The 16,727-nt window shown below is 45.5% G+C and overlaps 1 protein-coding gene across 1 annotated transcript in view; it reads left to right on the top strand.

Moving 5' to 3' along the window:
- Positions 1 to 16,727, top strand: part of FARP1 (FERM, RhoGEF (ARHGEF) and pleckstrin domain protein 1 (chondrocyte-derived)) — a 277,196-nt gene that overhangs the window by 191,496 nt on the left and 68,973 nt on the right. Inside the window, exons 8-12 of the mRNA XM_005883626.2 lie at positions 613 to 708; positions 2,187 to 2,350; positions 3,087 to 3,155; positions 5,605 to 5,680; positions 7,068 to 7,317. Of these exons, the coding sequence (XP_005883688.1) occupies positions 613 to 708; positions 2,187 to 2,350; positions 3,087 to 3,155; positions 5,605 to 5,680; positions 7,068 to 7,317 (655 nt within the window). The remainder of the gene's footprint in view (positions 1 to 612; positions 709 to 2,186; positions 2,351 to 3,086; positions 3,156 to 5,604; positions 5,681 to 7,067; positions 7,318 to 16,727) is intronic.

Raw genomic sequence — 16,727 nt, forward strand, 5'->3', positions numbered from 1 at the left:
CCGCCTCCCCTCCCAGGTCCTGGTGGTGCTGTTGGAAGCCTGTGGACACAGGAGCCAGGCCAGGTGGACAAAGGGGTGATTGCGTCTGTGGATGTGAACTACAACTGCTGGCTAAGACACATGCTCGGGAATCTCATTCTGCCACATTCACGGTGTGATTTTGGCCAAATTAAAATAGTACCCGTGCTGCCGATTCCACATCTATAAAAAGAAAAGAAAGCCACCTCATTGGGTTTTGTGTAAGGTTTGATAAGATCTGTAAAGTCCTCAGGCCAGTGCCTGGCACGCTGTAAGTAATGATGGCTAATTATTGTGGTGGTTGTCATGGTTTTTATTTTTATTTATCTTCCTTTTTATCATTCCCCTGGCCAGCCTCTTTCCTCCCTGGAGGCAGACTTAGTTGGAATGCCAACTCATGTAATTAGTGAGGAATCATGATCCAGGAACCAGCATCACCCCACAGCTACACTTCTGTGACTTCTCCAGCGAAATGCTTTCTTCCCGAGCCATCCAGCATCAGCCCCCCTGGGAGTCTCCCATAACCAACGCAACCAACTCTCGTGTTGCTTATTATGCGTTTCCTGGCTCACTGGCTAATACCTTTCTTCTTAGGGCTTCACGAAGATCAATGCCTTCAACTGGGCAAAGGTTCGGAAGCTGAGCTTCAAGAGGAAGCGCTTTCTCATCAAGCTCCGCCCAGATGCGAATGTAAGTGGCTCCCGGGAAAGAGGGGGAGACCCTCTGACCTGTGAGCCCGTGGGATTGAGATGGAGGGGACCAGGTGAGGGCACAGGCTGAAACTGGCCGACAGCCGCTCGGGTGTCTGAGTGTCTACAGAGAGATGCATTCAAATACCTGCTAATGCCACAGCTGTCTCTCTCAGGAGACAGAAGGTAAAGGAGAGCTGGCACAGATGTGGAGAGGGTCCCTACCTGTGCAGACACCAGCAGCCCCTCCTGACAACCTGAGGTCTGCCGTGGCTGTGTCTCCAGCCTCTGGCCCACCCGAGACGCTGTCAGCATTCTGCCGTGTCCCCAGCCCATCGCTGCCCACACAGCAGCAGTCCCCACCTCTTGGGGCCCTGCTGTTGTCCCAAACCTCAGACAGTGTGTTCTCATGGGCTAACCAGGTCCACGTCCCACAGACCCTGCCGATGCCGCTTATACTGGGACTGAGTCAGAGAGGGAGAAACAGCGCCTTCATCTGCCGGAAATGGCGCTGGAGGAGATGGATAATATACCTCTGATGTCCCCAGCTGGTCCTCGGAGTGCTTTTTCCCATGGAAAAAAGATTATAAATGGATGGGGAGGCCTATAGTTCAGCTACAGTATGGATTAAATCGGCTTTTATGGCCTGACCTCGGAAGCGGACACCCATTTATAGGTTGTTTTCCATGGGAAAATGCATTTTGAGTTCCATGAGGCCCATTTACCCATGAAAAATGACAGCACAACTCGTTTGTAAGTTGGGACTGCACTGCCCAGAACTGTGAGATTCCCCTCGAATAGTTGGAACTGCTGGGAACGTTAGGGACTGTGCTAACTTTTGTTTATATAATACGGCCACTTAAATTGGGAGCATTCCATCTGGGAATAGAAAATTGCCATATCCCCTTTCCAGAATCAAAGGACATGCATTTTTCAGCCTTGAGCGATACGTCTGTGCTCCAGAAAAAAAACTGTTCATTTCCTCTATGGTCCCTGGGGCCACCTGGAGGCTCGAGCCATATGCTTTTGGGTAGAGAAGAGACTTAAGACCAATGTTGAAAGTTGGCATGAATCATGAGGGGGAAAACAAAAAAAAAATACTGTTTCAGTTATTTTATGAAGGCAAAACAGGAATCTCAGTACTTGGATTTTTTTTTTTTTAAGAAGGAAATGTAAGCCAAGTACACACAATTTATTTATGAATTTTGTCAAAAGAAATGTTACGATTTTTGCTGAGTACCCCTGGTTTCTGTTAGTTTCTCTAAGGAATTCTGTGGGGAAGAAAATGGTTGAATGATAACTATATTTTATCAGTAGGAGCAGCTATATTTTACTAAATATGTGAATTTATGGTCATGCTATAATAAAATATACAGCTGAAATTTTATTGGGCTCATTTGTTTTCTGCCCCTTCTCTCATTTTTCAACCCAGTGTCTGTGGGTCATGGAAAAATCCAAAGTGGTATTTTCTCTTTTCAGAGCTCGTACCAGGACACCTTGGAGTTCCTCATGGCCAGCCGGGATTTTTGCAAGTCCTTCTGGAAAATCTGTGTGGAGCATCATGCGTTTTTTAGACTTTTTGAAGAGCCCAAACCAAAGCCAAAGCCTGTTCTGTTTAGTCGAGGGTCATCATTTCGGTTCAGGTAAGGATTCGGCTTCAGACCTCTCCGCTGGTCATGCGAACATTTCCCCCCAAGGCTTTCCTTGTGCTGTTGCCTATCGCAGCCGCTGTGCCATTCAGCGAGGAGACAAGGTCAAAGTCAAAGTCCCCGAGAGCCAGTGGGGGGGTTTGCTCGGTCATCCCAGCAGGCCCCGTGGCAGACCCTTGCTGTGTTCTGTTTGAACGTCAGGCGCGAGGCAGTCTACCTGGCCACAGCAAACTCTGAATGGGACTCTAATTCAGAAAGTTTTTCCTTTCTCTGTAGAAGCAAGTGCCTTGTTAACATTTGATGCAGCTTCATAGAATGCTGCCTAGACTTGCTCATCATCGGGTCACTTTTTCACTCTTTCTTTCGACACTTCCAATGCCCACTCATGTCAAGTGCTCTTCTAGCCATTGGGGATATATGGAGAACAACATTACCCCTGCCTTTACAAAGCATACAGACGCAGGATGCTCGCCTAATAACCAGACATAGAATCAAGTGGTTTAGTTCATTGAACCTTTTTTTATTATTATTATTTAAAGGGAAATATCCAGAGACAGAATAGACACAAAGACACGGTTTTTCTTAGTCTGCTTTCACTGCTGTGTAGCTGAGAAAGCCCACGAGCCTCCCCGTTATGGGAGGAGGGGAGTAAGGTGGTGGAGTGGTGTGCTGTGTGCTTAAATGAGAACGCCTTGCTGTCTTCCCTCTCCTCTCCTGGTCTTCATTTCAGCGGTCGGACTCAGAAGCAGGTTCTCGACTATGTTAAAGAAGGAGGACATAAGAAAGTGCAGTTTGAAAGGTAAGAGGACCTTCCGTGCTCCTTCGATACCAGAGGAGTCAGTCCTTCTCTCCGGGTAACAGTGCAATGGCTGCTAGATGTCTCTGCACCCGGGCGAGGTGAGTTAGAGAATGGCTGCTTCACAGTCGCCTCGGCCAGGGTCATGGTGGGCAGGCTCCTGGGAGGGCCCAGGGTGCTTCCTCCAGGGGAAGAAGAGGCGAAGAGAACGGACTGAGAGGACCAGCGAGGAAGAAGAGGGAGAAGCCCGCAGAGGGTAGGGAGGGGAGAGGAACAGGACATTATGGTGGGAATACTTACTCATTGGTGAGTCCTTAAATATTTGGAGGGTTGAATTCAAAGTATTTTTATGAACTTTTTCATTAAATCAAGTTTGGAGGAGAAGAAACAGGATTTATTATTGCTGTTGTTAGCCCGGGTTTATTGCTCTTATGCTGTCCCGGGCCATGTTCCAAGTTCTTTATATATATTAACTTGTAGTCTTCATACCCATGCTGTGAGGTCCATGCTGTCTTAGTCCCTTTTTAGAGGTGGAGACACTACAGCTCAAAGAGATTGAGTGACTAGCCCCGGTCTCTGAGCTGGTCAGCAGCCCCTGGTCAGCTGGCCCCGGAGCCCCAGAGCTGCTCTGCCTCCCAGGGAGGGAGAGCAGAGAACCCAGAGGGACTAAGACTCAAGGGTCAAGGTGTGAGTGATGGTGCTCCCAGGAATGTTCAGTACATGCTTTTTCCATTTTAATACATTTAAAAATTACAATAAAGTCCATAGAATACAGCAAACACCCATATTCTTACTACTTAGAATTAACATTTTAACATACCTGTTTCTGGAGTTCTTTGTCTTCTTTCACCTGTAGCTGTTGTTACAGATGTGCCCTTCTTACCAACAACCTTCTTATTTCCCTCTCCCCTCCCCAGAGGCAATACCTGGCTAATTCATGTTACTTCTGTTACACATCTGCGTGCATCCAAAAAGAATACATAGAATAGCTCTGGGGTGTGTTTTTTTGTTTGGTTTTTGTTTTTGTTTTTTGTATAAGTGGTATCACTGTGCATAATTCTGCATCTTTTTAAACACTTCCCTGATTTGAGATCTCTTTACGTGTTTTCTGGTTTTGAGGGTATTGCCTTTTATTTACTTGATTCCCTGTTGGTAAATATTCAGATTGTTTGGTGTTTTGCTTTTGCTGAAGCAAACCTGCTGTGATCATCTTTGTGTATTTCTCCTGATGCAGGTCTGGGCCGTTTCTCCCTCCTCGGACCCAGAAATGTAATGTTGAGTGGGTTACTTGCATGCTCACCTTGAAGGAACAAGCCCCATACTTTTCTTGGACAATCTGCCATTCATCTTTTCAGGGTCATAGAAGAAGTGGTCCAGTTCTTTCTCTGATTCAGAATTAATTTGCATTATTTTGAAGGAAAGCTGGATGCACATTGGAATTTCATGTTTCTGTGTTTCTATAGTTTCACACATTTGAGTACCTGAAAGTTCCTAATGCTTGTTCACGGGGGAGGAAGGGATGGGCAGACGAAGGAAGGGAACAGATGAGGAGAGGTGTCAGTGGCATTAGAGCCAATTCCCTCGACTGTGGAGTCTGTAATTCACTCTCAGGGCCGGTCTTCTCCTCTGAACTTAACACTGCGGAAGGGTTAGCTGATGACTGGTAATTGTCTCTGTTATAGAACTGATCTAGGAAATCCCAAAAGCAGGAATCGATTTTGTGTTGTTAGACCATACACACTGCGGAAGGGTTAGCTGATGACTGGAAATTGTCTCTGTTATAGAACTAATCTAGGAAATCATTACCCCAAAAGCAGGAATCGATTTTGTGTTGTTAGACCATAGCTTGCCATTCAGAGCATATGTGCACCCTCCCCCACTTCTCCCTCCCAGTGACTTTTCCCATAACTACAGTTAGAGCCCCATTGCTGGGCCCCCAACCGGCTGTACCCCTCAAACGGGAGCAGGGGATTGCTGAGAACTTTCTCAAGGTTTAAGTAATCTCGGGAACCTACAAGAGTTAATGGGAGCCCTGGCTGGTTTGGCTCAGTGGATGGAGCGTCGGTCTGTGGACTGAAGGGTCCCAGGTTCGATTCCAGTCAAGGGCACATGCCCGGGTTGTGGGCTCGATCCCCAGTAGGGGGGCGTGTGGGAGGCAGCCGATCAATGATTCTCATCATTGATGTTTCTATCTCTCTCTCCTTCTCCCTTTCTCTCTGAAATCAATAAAAACATTTTTAAAATAAAAAAATATATAAATAAATAAATAAAGAGTTAATGGGAAAGGAGACTGGGCCTGCTTCCAGGGGGGCATTTATACCAACTGCTTTGGGTGCCTTCATTTTTGAGGAAGTGCCTAATGCTGTTATTTTTCATTAAGAAAACACACACACACACACACAAAACACACACAACTCGCCTAATTTGAGCTGTTTTATGTGTTTTCTCCAAGGAAACACAGCAAGATCCACTCCATCCGAAGCCTTGCTATGCAGCCCACGGAGCCGAATTCGGAAGTGCCAAAACAAGTCAGTACTGGTGGCAGACTGTTAGAGCTCCGCGTTCACAGACTTCCCCCGCCGGGGTCTGTTTCGTAGCATGCTTTCGAGCCCCTCATCCTTCACCTGTGGGGGTGACTCCTAGAGGAGAGTCCGGCCGTGTGCCCTGACTGTGGGGACACAGGCTCCGTGCACTGCGCCCCCAGGCTGGGCTCTGTGGCTGGAGTGTGCCTTTTCAGCTGACTCCCCACCTCCCACCCCTGCTCTCGCCATGAGACACTCGCTCTGTTGGCCTGCACCCACGCAGGGTGGAGGCTTCCACGGGAGTCAGTAGAGCAGAGCCCACCCTCCAGCCGGCGGGTACGCTTGTGTGCAGGGATGGGGACCTAATTTGCAACCTGATGGGTGTAGGTCCCCTTTGGTGCCAAGGTCAGAACCTTTGGCTGGCACTGGACCGGGCGGTGAGATCCCAGGGCTCGCGTTACAGGGCAGTGCCCACAGTTGGCAGCAGGAGACCTTATCGCTCTTGCTCTGAGGGCGGTGAGAGCTCGTTTTCCCTGGAGCTGCTCTCTGGGTGGATTTTCAGGGTTTTCTCTACAGGAGAATACGAACTTTGTTGGGAAAGAACAAGAAGGAGATTTCATTGTGTGATCTAAAGAGAGCCCTCCACCTGCTCATTCTAGTCTTAGAAGTACAAACAAAGACACTTTTTGTCATTTGTCTGAAATCCGTGTCAGCTCCCTCCTGGGGTCCACGAAGGGTTTCCTTCCTCTCCTGGATCTCACTTCTCGAGACACCCCTATGGCCTGGGAGGCTCCTTTCTCCACGGGGAATTTGGGACTGGGGAGTCCCAGAAAGTAGAGACACTGCCCACCTTGCTGCTGGGGACCCCGCATTGTCAGCTCCCACACCCTGAAAGAACTTTCTGGATACTGACAAAGGCACTCAGGTGTGCCCGCTGCTTGTCAGACCTCTGTTCTAACACCTGGAGGCGGCCTTTATTTGGCAGTACTTGCGGGCTGCTCAAAGCTTATGAAGATACAGTGGGGCCTTGACTTACGAGAGTCCCGACTAACGAGTTTTTCGAGATACAAGCCGTCTCTTGGCCGATTTTTTGCTTTGAGTTGCGAGCTAAAATTCGGGTTACGAGCCAGCTTCAGATACCCCACTGCTAGTTGGCGCAGTGAACATCACAGTGAACTCCACAACATCAGCCCAGCATCACATGTCTCACTCGTTAACTTTAAGATTTGACATACAAGTAATTTGAGTTACGATTCCCTCACGGAACGAATTAAACTCGTAAGTCAAGGCCCCACTGTACAATTAAGCGAGACTGAATCTCTCTTTCTCCCCAGCTCTGATGTAACCATCTGCCTTTCCTCTTCGATCCCCTCACTCCTATCCTCCCCGCCAGGCTCAGCAGAGGGCCAGCCTCACTCCTGGTGAAGGTGCTGAATCCCCAGGAGGCCAGAGCTGCCAGCAAGCAAAGGAGCGGAAAGTTTCCACCGAGGAGTGCGGGCCGCGCCAGAGCCCCGCGCTGCAGAAGAGCCCAGCGGGTAACAAGCGGGCCGATGGGGCCGTGAAGGCGGCGGCGGAGGAAGAGGAGGAGGTCGCTAAGGATAGGACCCAGCAGAGTAAACCTCAGCCCCCGCAGCCAAGCACAGGTCCAGCATCCAGGGCTGCTAGAGGCAGCAGCACTTCTATTCCTTTCATTGACTGCAGTGATGTAGATAGCGAATACGATCTGCTCAGGGAGCAAACGTCCCAGTCACGGTCCCAAACAAATGACAATTATGAGGGTGATTTGACCAGTGGTGTTTATCTGCTCTCCGGGGATGAGAGGCGCGTAGAAGCTAGGGGCAGGGCTTCCCCTCACTCGGTGAAGTCCTCCGGGCCCCCTTCCAGAGAATTCCTGGATGACGATTCAGCAGACATCACCTTTGATGTGAGTGGGAGCCCCAGACTCCCAAGACATAGCTCCCTGATAGATGAGATGTTCAGGGGCTCCAGCAGCCGCAGTCCCCTGGCCACACCATTGTCTCCCAGCAGCAGAAGTTCAAGTCCAAATCTGAGTTGGGACAGGACTGGGTCTCAAGGCTATGTTTCCGAAAACGGGCATGACCCTAGAGAGGGAAGGATGGGAGCAGATGCTCTCTCGAGCCGGGGTCCTCGTTATGAAAGCTGTTCCCCCGTCTCACAGAGGCCATACTTACGCAACCTTCCCAGTAGATACAACAAGTCAGAGACAGACCCACTCATCCTGAGCCAGGTGGCATCCGTCCCAGAGGCCCTGGATAGGCTGGATGGCCCTGGGAAGGGAGAGCCGGCCAGCCTGGCTGGTTCGGAAGGTCGAATGCTGGCTAATGGGACACCTCTCCTGGGTCCCGCTTCCCAGGTCCCCGGGGTGCAGCCGGGGTGTGCCAGTGGCATGGCGGACCACCTGGCACCCCTGCAGATGACGGAGGGCTCCACCAGCAGTGGGACTGAATCCAGCGATTCAGACTCAGAAATGGTGAGCTCTTGGAGCCAGCCCCTGGTGTTCGGTAACGCCGCGGTGCTGAGCTCCCCTTCCATGCTGAGAAGTCAGAAGTCGGTGGGTGGCCTGCATTTGAGCGAGGACCAAGAGGAGGATGAGTGAGGAGACCAGAAGGCACATGTTTTAAGTGTCGGGAACCTGGAGTCAGGAGGCCAGGGTTTCAATGCAAACCATCTGTTCCAGTGACGCGTTAATTCGTGACCAACATTTGTTAGAGGAAGTTTTGGACAGGCACGTGTTTGGATAGGGCACGCCTGACTTCTGAAATCTTTCAGAAAGACAAAGCTTCCCACAGTGGCTTGGTTTCCCAAATAGGTGAACGAGATAAATAGCAGGTCATAATGACAAGTAAGCAGGAGCTTGTCGATCTTTCTGGTTGACGGCTAGAAAGAACTACTCCATTAGGAATCTGATCGCGCATATGGTGTGTGGTATTGATGTGGACGTTTTCTGTATATGTTTAATCTTGTGTGCAGATCATCCTTCTATTTTCGGAGTGTCACAGAGATCCAGAAAGGTGTTGGTTTTACTTTCCCCCCTTTCTTTAAAAGGTGGGCTGCTTTTCGGTGCCTCCCCAAGTCAGGAATTGACAAAATTCAAGGCCAAATGTAAGTCGATTGTTAGTTGAGATTAAGTGTTGGTGAAATCTTAGTCAGGAGTAATGAATATTTTAATCGGAAGAATTTGGAGTTACTTGTTCTTTCTAAACTTCATATAAAATGATATAAAGGTTGTCAAATCCTCATGAGCTATAATTTACATGGGGTTGTTGTTTTGATTTGGATTTGCGTTGGTGGGCCAAATAGTTATGTTTTAAGAAGCTAGAACTCTGGCTGTGAGAATCTCTTGGTGAAACATAGAAATGCTGTTGAGTGACGATGCAGGAGAAAGCAAAGCCTTGCGATAGGCACTTGTTGCCGGGAGGTGAGCAAGCGGAATGCCTGCCTTTGCCTTGTGCACAACACGGAGCAGGAGCGCTTCCCAGTGTCACTGTCCTTGGTTTTTATGCCGCTGGTTTTTACGCACGTTCTAAACTATTCACTCTTGTGACTAGTGAGTGTCTTTTCTTGGGAAGTGACTCCTGATATTTCTCTGTGAGAAGTCTGATTTCTTTTTAAATCTTGCCCCCCTATGCCAGTGCCTTTCGCTAGCATACCTGCATTTTAGATAGGAGGGCCTGGTTTTAACTGGCATTATTTCTCAGCCTTAGCTGCATATTTTAAAATTAGTGATGCCTGGGCCCTGACCCTAGACATTTTTATTTAATTGGTCTGGAGGCCACTTGGGCCCCCAGATGGTTCTACTAGGTAGCCAAGGGTCACTTCTCAGCCAGACACAATTGCCTTCTAGAATCTAGTTTAAAAGATTAGCTGAATTTTGGGCTTGCTTGCAGAGTAAGAAAAGTATCACAAATGAAATTTTTTTTTTAATGCCTGTTCTTTAGTACTTTTCCGTCTTTGGTATTTTTCTATAAAGATAAATTGTAGAATCAAATTTTTAGGTCCTAAGTAACTACAGAATTATTGAAAAGAGTTTTAGGATGGTAAGTCCCTGATGTGCCACCATGCCAGTGGCCTTGCTAAACTCATTGCGTGACTCTCACAGGGAAGAGGCTGAGCCTGTTTGGGAAACTGAGTAGAATTTGGCAGCAGCATATCACCAGTAGGATTGCCTGACTTCCTGATTCACAGTGATGATCTGTCCACCTGAATGTCAAGAAGTTGGTTTTAAGGATTCTGAGAACTTAATTCATTTGTATACAAACTTTTGTTTTAACCTCCTAATCATTTGATTCAGTGCATGATTGATGAATCAAATTGATTATTGGATCATTTGGAAGATGTTCATTGAAGTAGTCTTTTTATGTCTTGCTTTAGATTTATATACCTAACAGAGTCACAGAATTTTAAAACTGGAAGGGACCTTTGAGATCACCTAGGGCAAGCCTTCATTTTCTGGATGAGAAACCTTGTTCTGACCAGGTGAGAAGACTTCACCTGGTCATCCAGCTAGTGAGTGACAAAGCTGGAACCCCGTCTCTAGACTTCAGCTTTTTACTTTATGTGACCGCTTCATGCAGTAGGACCTTTGAGAGTCAATATTTTAATTTTTTAGAATCTTGTATGGATTAATAATTAAAATCATATAGAGACCAGGAATCATGTAGACTTAGGCAATTGTAGTTCATACTAGGTAGGAAGGACTACTGCTTTTTATATCATGGGATTTTTGCAGTTATGACATGTTTTTTGCATATTCTGTTTTAGACTTAGAAAAAGATGTCAGTTTACTATATAAAAATCTAATCAAATGTGAGTTACACAGGGTCGCATTTGTAATCCTGTGGTTTATTTGTGAATGTGATTTGTTCAAATGAGTTTTCTCTTTACCTCTAATTACACAGCAGTCTGATAATGAAATGTGAATGAGTAATAAATATTAACTTACCCAGCCTATGATGTGAATCATCCAATGTAAACCTCCAAAGCAAAACAGGCTCCAATAATTTGTTTTGCTTTTTCCTAAAGAAGTGAGTTTAAAAGCAGCTGATCAGCGGTGGAGTACTCAGTTCTATGCTGAATAGATTGTCCACTTTCAGGGCTGTTTGTAGAGTTTTCCTTGGGTTGGTTTGGTACCAGCCAAGCAACTCAATTTCGGCCTCTTGGCCAGTATTTATGAAAGCAACAATCCTGGTGTGATTAATGGTGCTTAAAAGGGAGGGAGTGTAGTTTGTTCAAAAGCCACATACCCTGAAGTGCTGGGAATATTCACTAATTGCCTCTGGAGGAGCTGGGCCTGCACGAATTGATTCCAACATCGGTGGGAGAGTAAACGTAGTCATTCTTTGAGCCTGGTAGAGCCAGTTTGTAGAGGTGACGTGGTCTCTCCCTGTGCGTAGATTGAGGAGAGCCAGCTGCCTCCACCATCTCACCTTCCATGCCCTGACCTTTTGCACAACTCTTTCCCTGGCCTCTGGAATCTCAGTGTGGCTTAAGGAGGTGTGCACAGGCATAAAGCTGAAGTAAGAGGGGGAAAAATCAGAGAGGGGCTTGAGTGTGAAGAATAGACAACAGATTAGAAGCCTGTGAATTCTTTCAGATTTCCAGAGGGTTTTCCAAGAGAACATACAGTGAAGAGGTCTCCTGAATCAGCAGGGAACCCAGGTCTTCGCATAAGGGCTACTCTATGAAATGATATCATTAAGGCCTTGGATGGGAGACAAACCATTGGTAGAAACAGAAATCCCCAAGCCACTCAGGCCTACTCCAGGGCCTCCTTGTATAAATATCTTCGGTTAGATAGTATTTCAAAATATCTAAATTGTAGACCCTTTTGTGGTTGGTTTTGTTGCTGCTTGTTCAGGGCAAAATAAAAATGCAAGAAATCATCTTAGCATGGAGAAATGCACTTAATGAGTTCCAGAATTTAAAATGAGTTGCTCCAGCTCCTTTTAACAGTCATCTGTATTCCATTGCCGATATTTTATTAGACAGGCATTTAATTAAAGGAAGTCTGTGGGCCAGATTCTTCCCCACATATGTGATTCATATTTGGGAATTTCTCACAGATTTATCTCACCAAATTGTGCCATGTGGCCTGCACTTAAAATGTGAATAATTCCAATTTTATTCTCAAGAACTTCTTTGAAGATTCAAGCCACACAATGCTAAAAATAGCCAGGCCCGCAAAACTAAAATACAGCACGAGGCTCATGAAATTTCCACCCGGTGTACAAAACCCAAGCTGTCCTCAACTGAGTCAGAAACTCAACTTGCATTATTAGCCTTGGATTCATTTTGATTGTGTTGCCAAGCAGTTTCTGAAAGAAGAAAAAGATCAAAATATTAAACTGTCCTTTTAACTTGTATTTAAAACGTTGGGAATGTACATATCTATAACATCAGTGTTCACATGCTTTTAATCAACTTTTTCCCATTTAACATGTTATTCCATAGTTCAACACAGATTGGGTTTGGTGCAGTTGTAGACATTAGTGAGTAATTGGGCTGCCGAGAAGCCCACCCTTAAATTAAGAAATTTGGGGCCCCCTTCATCATTAGGCTTATTTTAAGTTGATTTGCTTCTATCTCGATCACCCTTCTCTGCCTAGGCCCTTACTCTTGTTGGCCAGGATTTACGAGATCTCAGAGTTGCCTTCCCAGGAAAGGCTCTTTTTCCTAGATCTTCTCTGTTGTGTATAAACATCCCTCTTCTGACAGTGCTGAGCTTAGTTACCCTAAGGCTAGCCTGCCTCTAGTTGAGTCTGTTTTAATTTCTGCAAATTTTACAAATCACACTGAAAAAGAGTCCTTCTGTGCAACAGAGCAAGTCTCCTTGAACCTGAAAGAGGTGGACATTATAAAATAATCCATTGCAGGTAGCTCTCTGATGAGGCTGACATTCAGCCACGTTAGCCAAATCCGTAAGATCCAATGGCAGGAAAGGTACTGGTGAGTGGACTTTCTACAGCAGTAAGTGATTAAGGAACTTGACTCTGGCGACATTAAAGAATTTACTGGTGCTGCGTTTTCCTTGTTAGTTTAATCCCATCTGTTTCTGTTTAGTTGAGTGAAACTTAATACAGGAAAACAGGGTCTCTAGTGTACATGCGTGCATACCTCTAACACTGGTTGCTGGTATTTAAAACATAGCCATGACTTTTAGATCAAAATAAGCATGCCACTTAATATAGCAGTTTTCTTTTTATTAGAAAAAATAATAGTGAAAGCAAAAAAAATAAATATATGCATGATGATTTGGCCTAGTGTTGTAGGCATCAAAGCTCAAAAGTGGCCTGGTTGCCACCTGTTTGGATGCACACTAGAAAAGACTACTTAGTGTTTTTTTGGGTTGTAACCCAGAGATTTTCAAATATTTCCCTGTGAAGAAAAGTTGCACATGCTGATTTGTATGCCCTGTAAATATTGGGGAGGAAGTGGGTAGAGTCTTAAAAAAAAAAAGTTCTTCATAAAATAGCATTTAGCTGCTAAAATCATAGAAGAAACTTACAGCACGAGTAACATTTTTTTTTCTTTTCTAGTGAGAGCAAGTAGACACCCTGGTGGAAGCTAGGGAACAATGAGGAAGTCTTTCTCTGAAAGCTTTACAGATTGAATAGCTTCTGATTTGTTCAGGTCATCTCTCTGTGAATTGACTGAATGACGCAGATCCGCAGCTTGGCCTAGAAACTGCCTTCAGCATCTTCTTGGCCACTGGCATTTGGTTTTAACTTTCAGTGGAAGGTAGCTCCCTTGTGTCTTCTTGTGGGTTCCAGGTCAGGTTACTCTGATATGTCTTGGGGTGGCTTTATATTAGAAAGCAGAGAGGGTTAAAAATCAACTGTGGACACGGGATAGCTGCAAGGCTGATACTGTTCATGCAATCATGGAAATTGTACTGGAAGATACTTGAGCTTGCTCCTGGGCCATGAAGAGTAGAAAATACTGTGAAATGCAGCACAAACCAAGGGCACTAAGGAAGGAAGGAAAGGGTGTGTGTGTGTGTGTGTGTGTGTGTGTGTGTGTGTGTGTGTGTGTGTGTGTGTGTGTGTGTGTGTGTGGGTGTGTGTGTGTGTGTTTAGTAAAAAACATGAATTGGAGGTGGAGGTGATACTTGGTATGTGGACACCATGCTCCTGCTTTATTATAAAGTTGGGTTCTTAACTGGCTCTCAACCAGGACACAGTAGAAGGGTCATCTTGGAGCCTGCGATGGTGTGGAGATAGGCCTGTCATTACTCGTGGATGGGCTTTCTGGCTCATGAAACTGGGCTAACAACTGCTTTTTCCTGGGCCGCAAAGTTCCTTTCTAAGAGTTAAGTCATTTGTCAACTCTGCCTGCAGTGGAATCTAGAAAGACCAAAGATGATAGGTTTTCCTTAGTCAAGAACACGCGTCTGCTGCTCTCTGTACACGCCCCTAAATGACCGACGGATTCCATCCCTTATGCTCACCCCTTTCTGCCTGGAAAGTTGCCACGAAAACCTAACTAACCAAATCTCACAAGCTTGGGCTATATGATTAATCCAACTCCCTTCTGTCCTCTCTGTGTGTATATTTAATACTAGAGATGAAATATTTTATTAAAATTTTCTAATACACCAAATTAATTTTAAAATAGAAAAGGCTGGGGACTTCATTCTCATTTTTGTCATTTGTTTAATAAATTTGAGACATTTTTCTGTTGTACCATTGTATGCACTGTTTTGTCAGCATGTACCTATCTAAGAGAGGAAGCTTTTTTTCGACATTCTGTCTTTTTCTTCAAAGCATGGTATGCCTTCTGTTCCCTGCATTATTGGAGCACTGTCTGATGTCTTTTTGTTTTTTGTTTTGTTTTTCCACTGCTGAATACCAATTTGTACTTGGAATACCTGTTTCCTCTAGTGATCCTGTTCACTCAACAGCAAGCTTTAGCACTGACTCAGGCTGGTGGTCACGCGGGTACCATCTTTCACGAAGGGTAGGGGAGCGGAAGGTGAAGAGACTTCACTTTCCTGATTTCACCTGCTGATGAGCCTGAACGTTGTACTGTGAGTGCACAGGGGTGGGGAGCCTTTGGAAGTGAGCAGAATCACTGTGGATGGGGGAGAGGGCCCAAGGAAACAGAGAGCATCTGTGTGACCGTAGCCTGCATAGGGGAGCTCAGACAGCTCACCAAAGATTGGCTTCGTACTTTGAAGGGGAACCTCTGTTCAAATGGGAATAGAAAAGTTGACATAGTTCATGTCTATAACAGAACTTAGTTGTGTGTTTGCTTTGAGGGGGGGGTAGGTGGGAATGTAGAGAAGACCTCACTGAGCTCAGCCCCAATTGGCTTCTCAATGGCCAATAAGCTGTTTTCAGTTCTGAAATGTACCCCAAATGTAGGCTCTCACAGATACTGTCTGGTTTCGTCTTCTCCCCAGGGCCTAAGGGTGCACTATCTCGATAAAGCATGGATCTACACTCCCGGGGAGGTTGCCGGCCTCTCAGTAACAGTGCGCTTGGTGGTTCTTTAAGCATGGAAGGCCAAACTCATGTAACAGTGTATGCATGATATTAATATTTCTTGTTAATCTAAACTGAAGAGGCTTTTACTTGTCCTAACAGGTATCTTGCTGTAAACACTGTCAATTGTAACTGTTCTTTTCCCACTGATGCCTGAAGCTTTGTCCTGAGTGCAAGATGGTATTTTTCATTGGTACGAAGCACCATGTTCCTCAATCCGAACACTGCCACCCCCATGTTCCAACCAAGGAGAACTCTCCTTTATCTCTTCCCCATAAGTAAGAACAAGCTATCACACTCACTATCATGTTTCCATTGGTAGCATTGCTCTCTTTATTTTCTGCCAGTTGCACCACTGTTGCTTTTCTGAATTGCTTGATGAATGGCGAAGGTGATGTTTAGCTGCTTGTAAAACTTTTCTTAAAGGCACTTGGTCTGAAAAGCACGTATACATTACCCTCCACAGCCTCCTAAGTTATCGGGAAGAGGACACCACCACTGTGATTGGTAATGCTATGCCCTGGTTTTCCTTATGGAACCTTATCATGTCAATAAAACTTAGTCAGGTTTTTTCACATATTCCATTGGGGTAGGATCCAGCTTAGTTATCAGCCTAGAGTGAATCCTGCCCATTCTAGAGACTACCCATTATTCAACACAATACTGACCTTTCTTTGATAACTGGCTTTCAAATGGAGACAGTCTCCAGAGAGAGTTCGTTGTATTTTCTTTTGGAGGGAGATTATAGATTTAAAAAGAGCCTTTTAAAAAAAAATAGATGAAAACCTCCACCTGTAATGTATTTCCTGTATGTGCCTTTGGAGCATATTCTGGGTATATAGAGAGAAAACCTCATATATTTTGGGACCAAGTAACAGGAAACAAATCATGAGAGGTGAGTGGAATCTAGAAGCTTGCCAAATAAAGGTATTTATTTGAGGGAATATTGAAGAATCAGCTTAGAGACTTTTAAAATCATTACACTTTTTAAATATTTCAAAAGAGGACTTGAGAAAGCAATCGGTATTCATAGTTTCTTCAATATTCTCATTCTCAAATATTTAAATATTGTTTAACAAATCTATGGATTACTATTTTTAAAATTATTGTCAGGTTTCTAGTGTCCTCCCTTTACAGGAAAAATCACACTTATCCCATTTAAAAAATGGAGAATACCAATTTATTGGCCAGTTTAACACACTGCATAGGTCTCATTAAGAACTAGAAAACGCTCTCTTCCCAGACTTGTGGGAGTTTGTTCTGAAGCCTTGAATACAGTTGGAGGCAGTGGATGGGCCTAGGCAGCTTGTGCCTGATCCCGCCGTGGGAATCCAGGCGGGCCTCGGCTTGCTGATCGGAAACTGTTCCCGCTGTCTGTGCACCACTGATGAAGGGCTGGTCCGGAGAGGCTGCGGTCCTGGGTGATGCTGCAGCGTCAGCTTCCTCAGAGCAGACAGGAGAGAAGAATGATGAATGTGTTTTACTTTAAAAAGATGGAGAGGCGAAGCCAGTTTCTGGGCTGGGTGATAAATGGAAATCCATAAGTGCAG

This window comes from Myotis brandtii, unplaced genomic scaffold (assembly GCF_000412655.1).
Source record: "Myotis brandtii unplaced genomic scaffold, ASM41265v1 scaffold796, whole genome shotgun sequence".
Classification (NCBI taxonomy): Eukaryota; Metazoa; Chordata; class Mammalia; order Chiroptera; family Vespertilionidae; genus Myotis; species Myotis brandtii.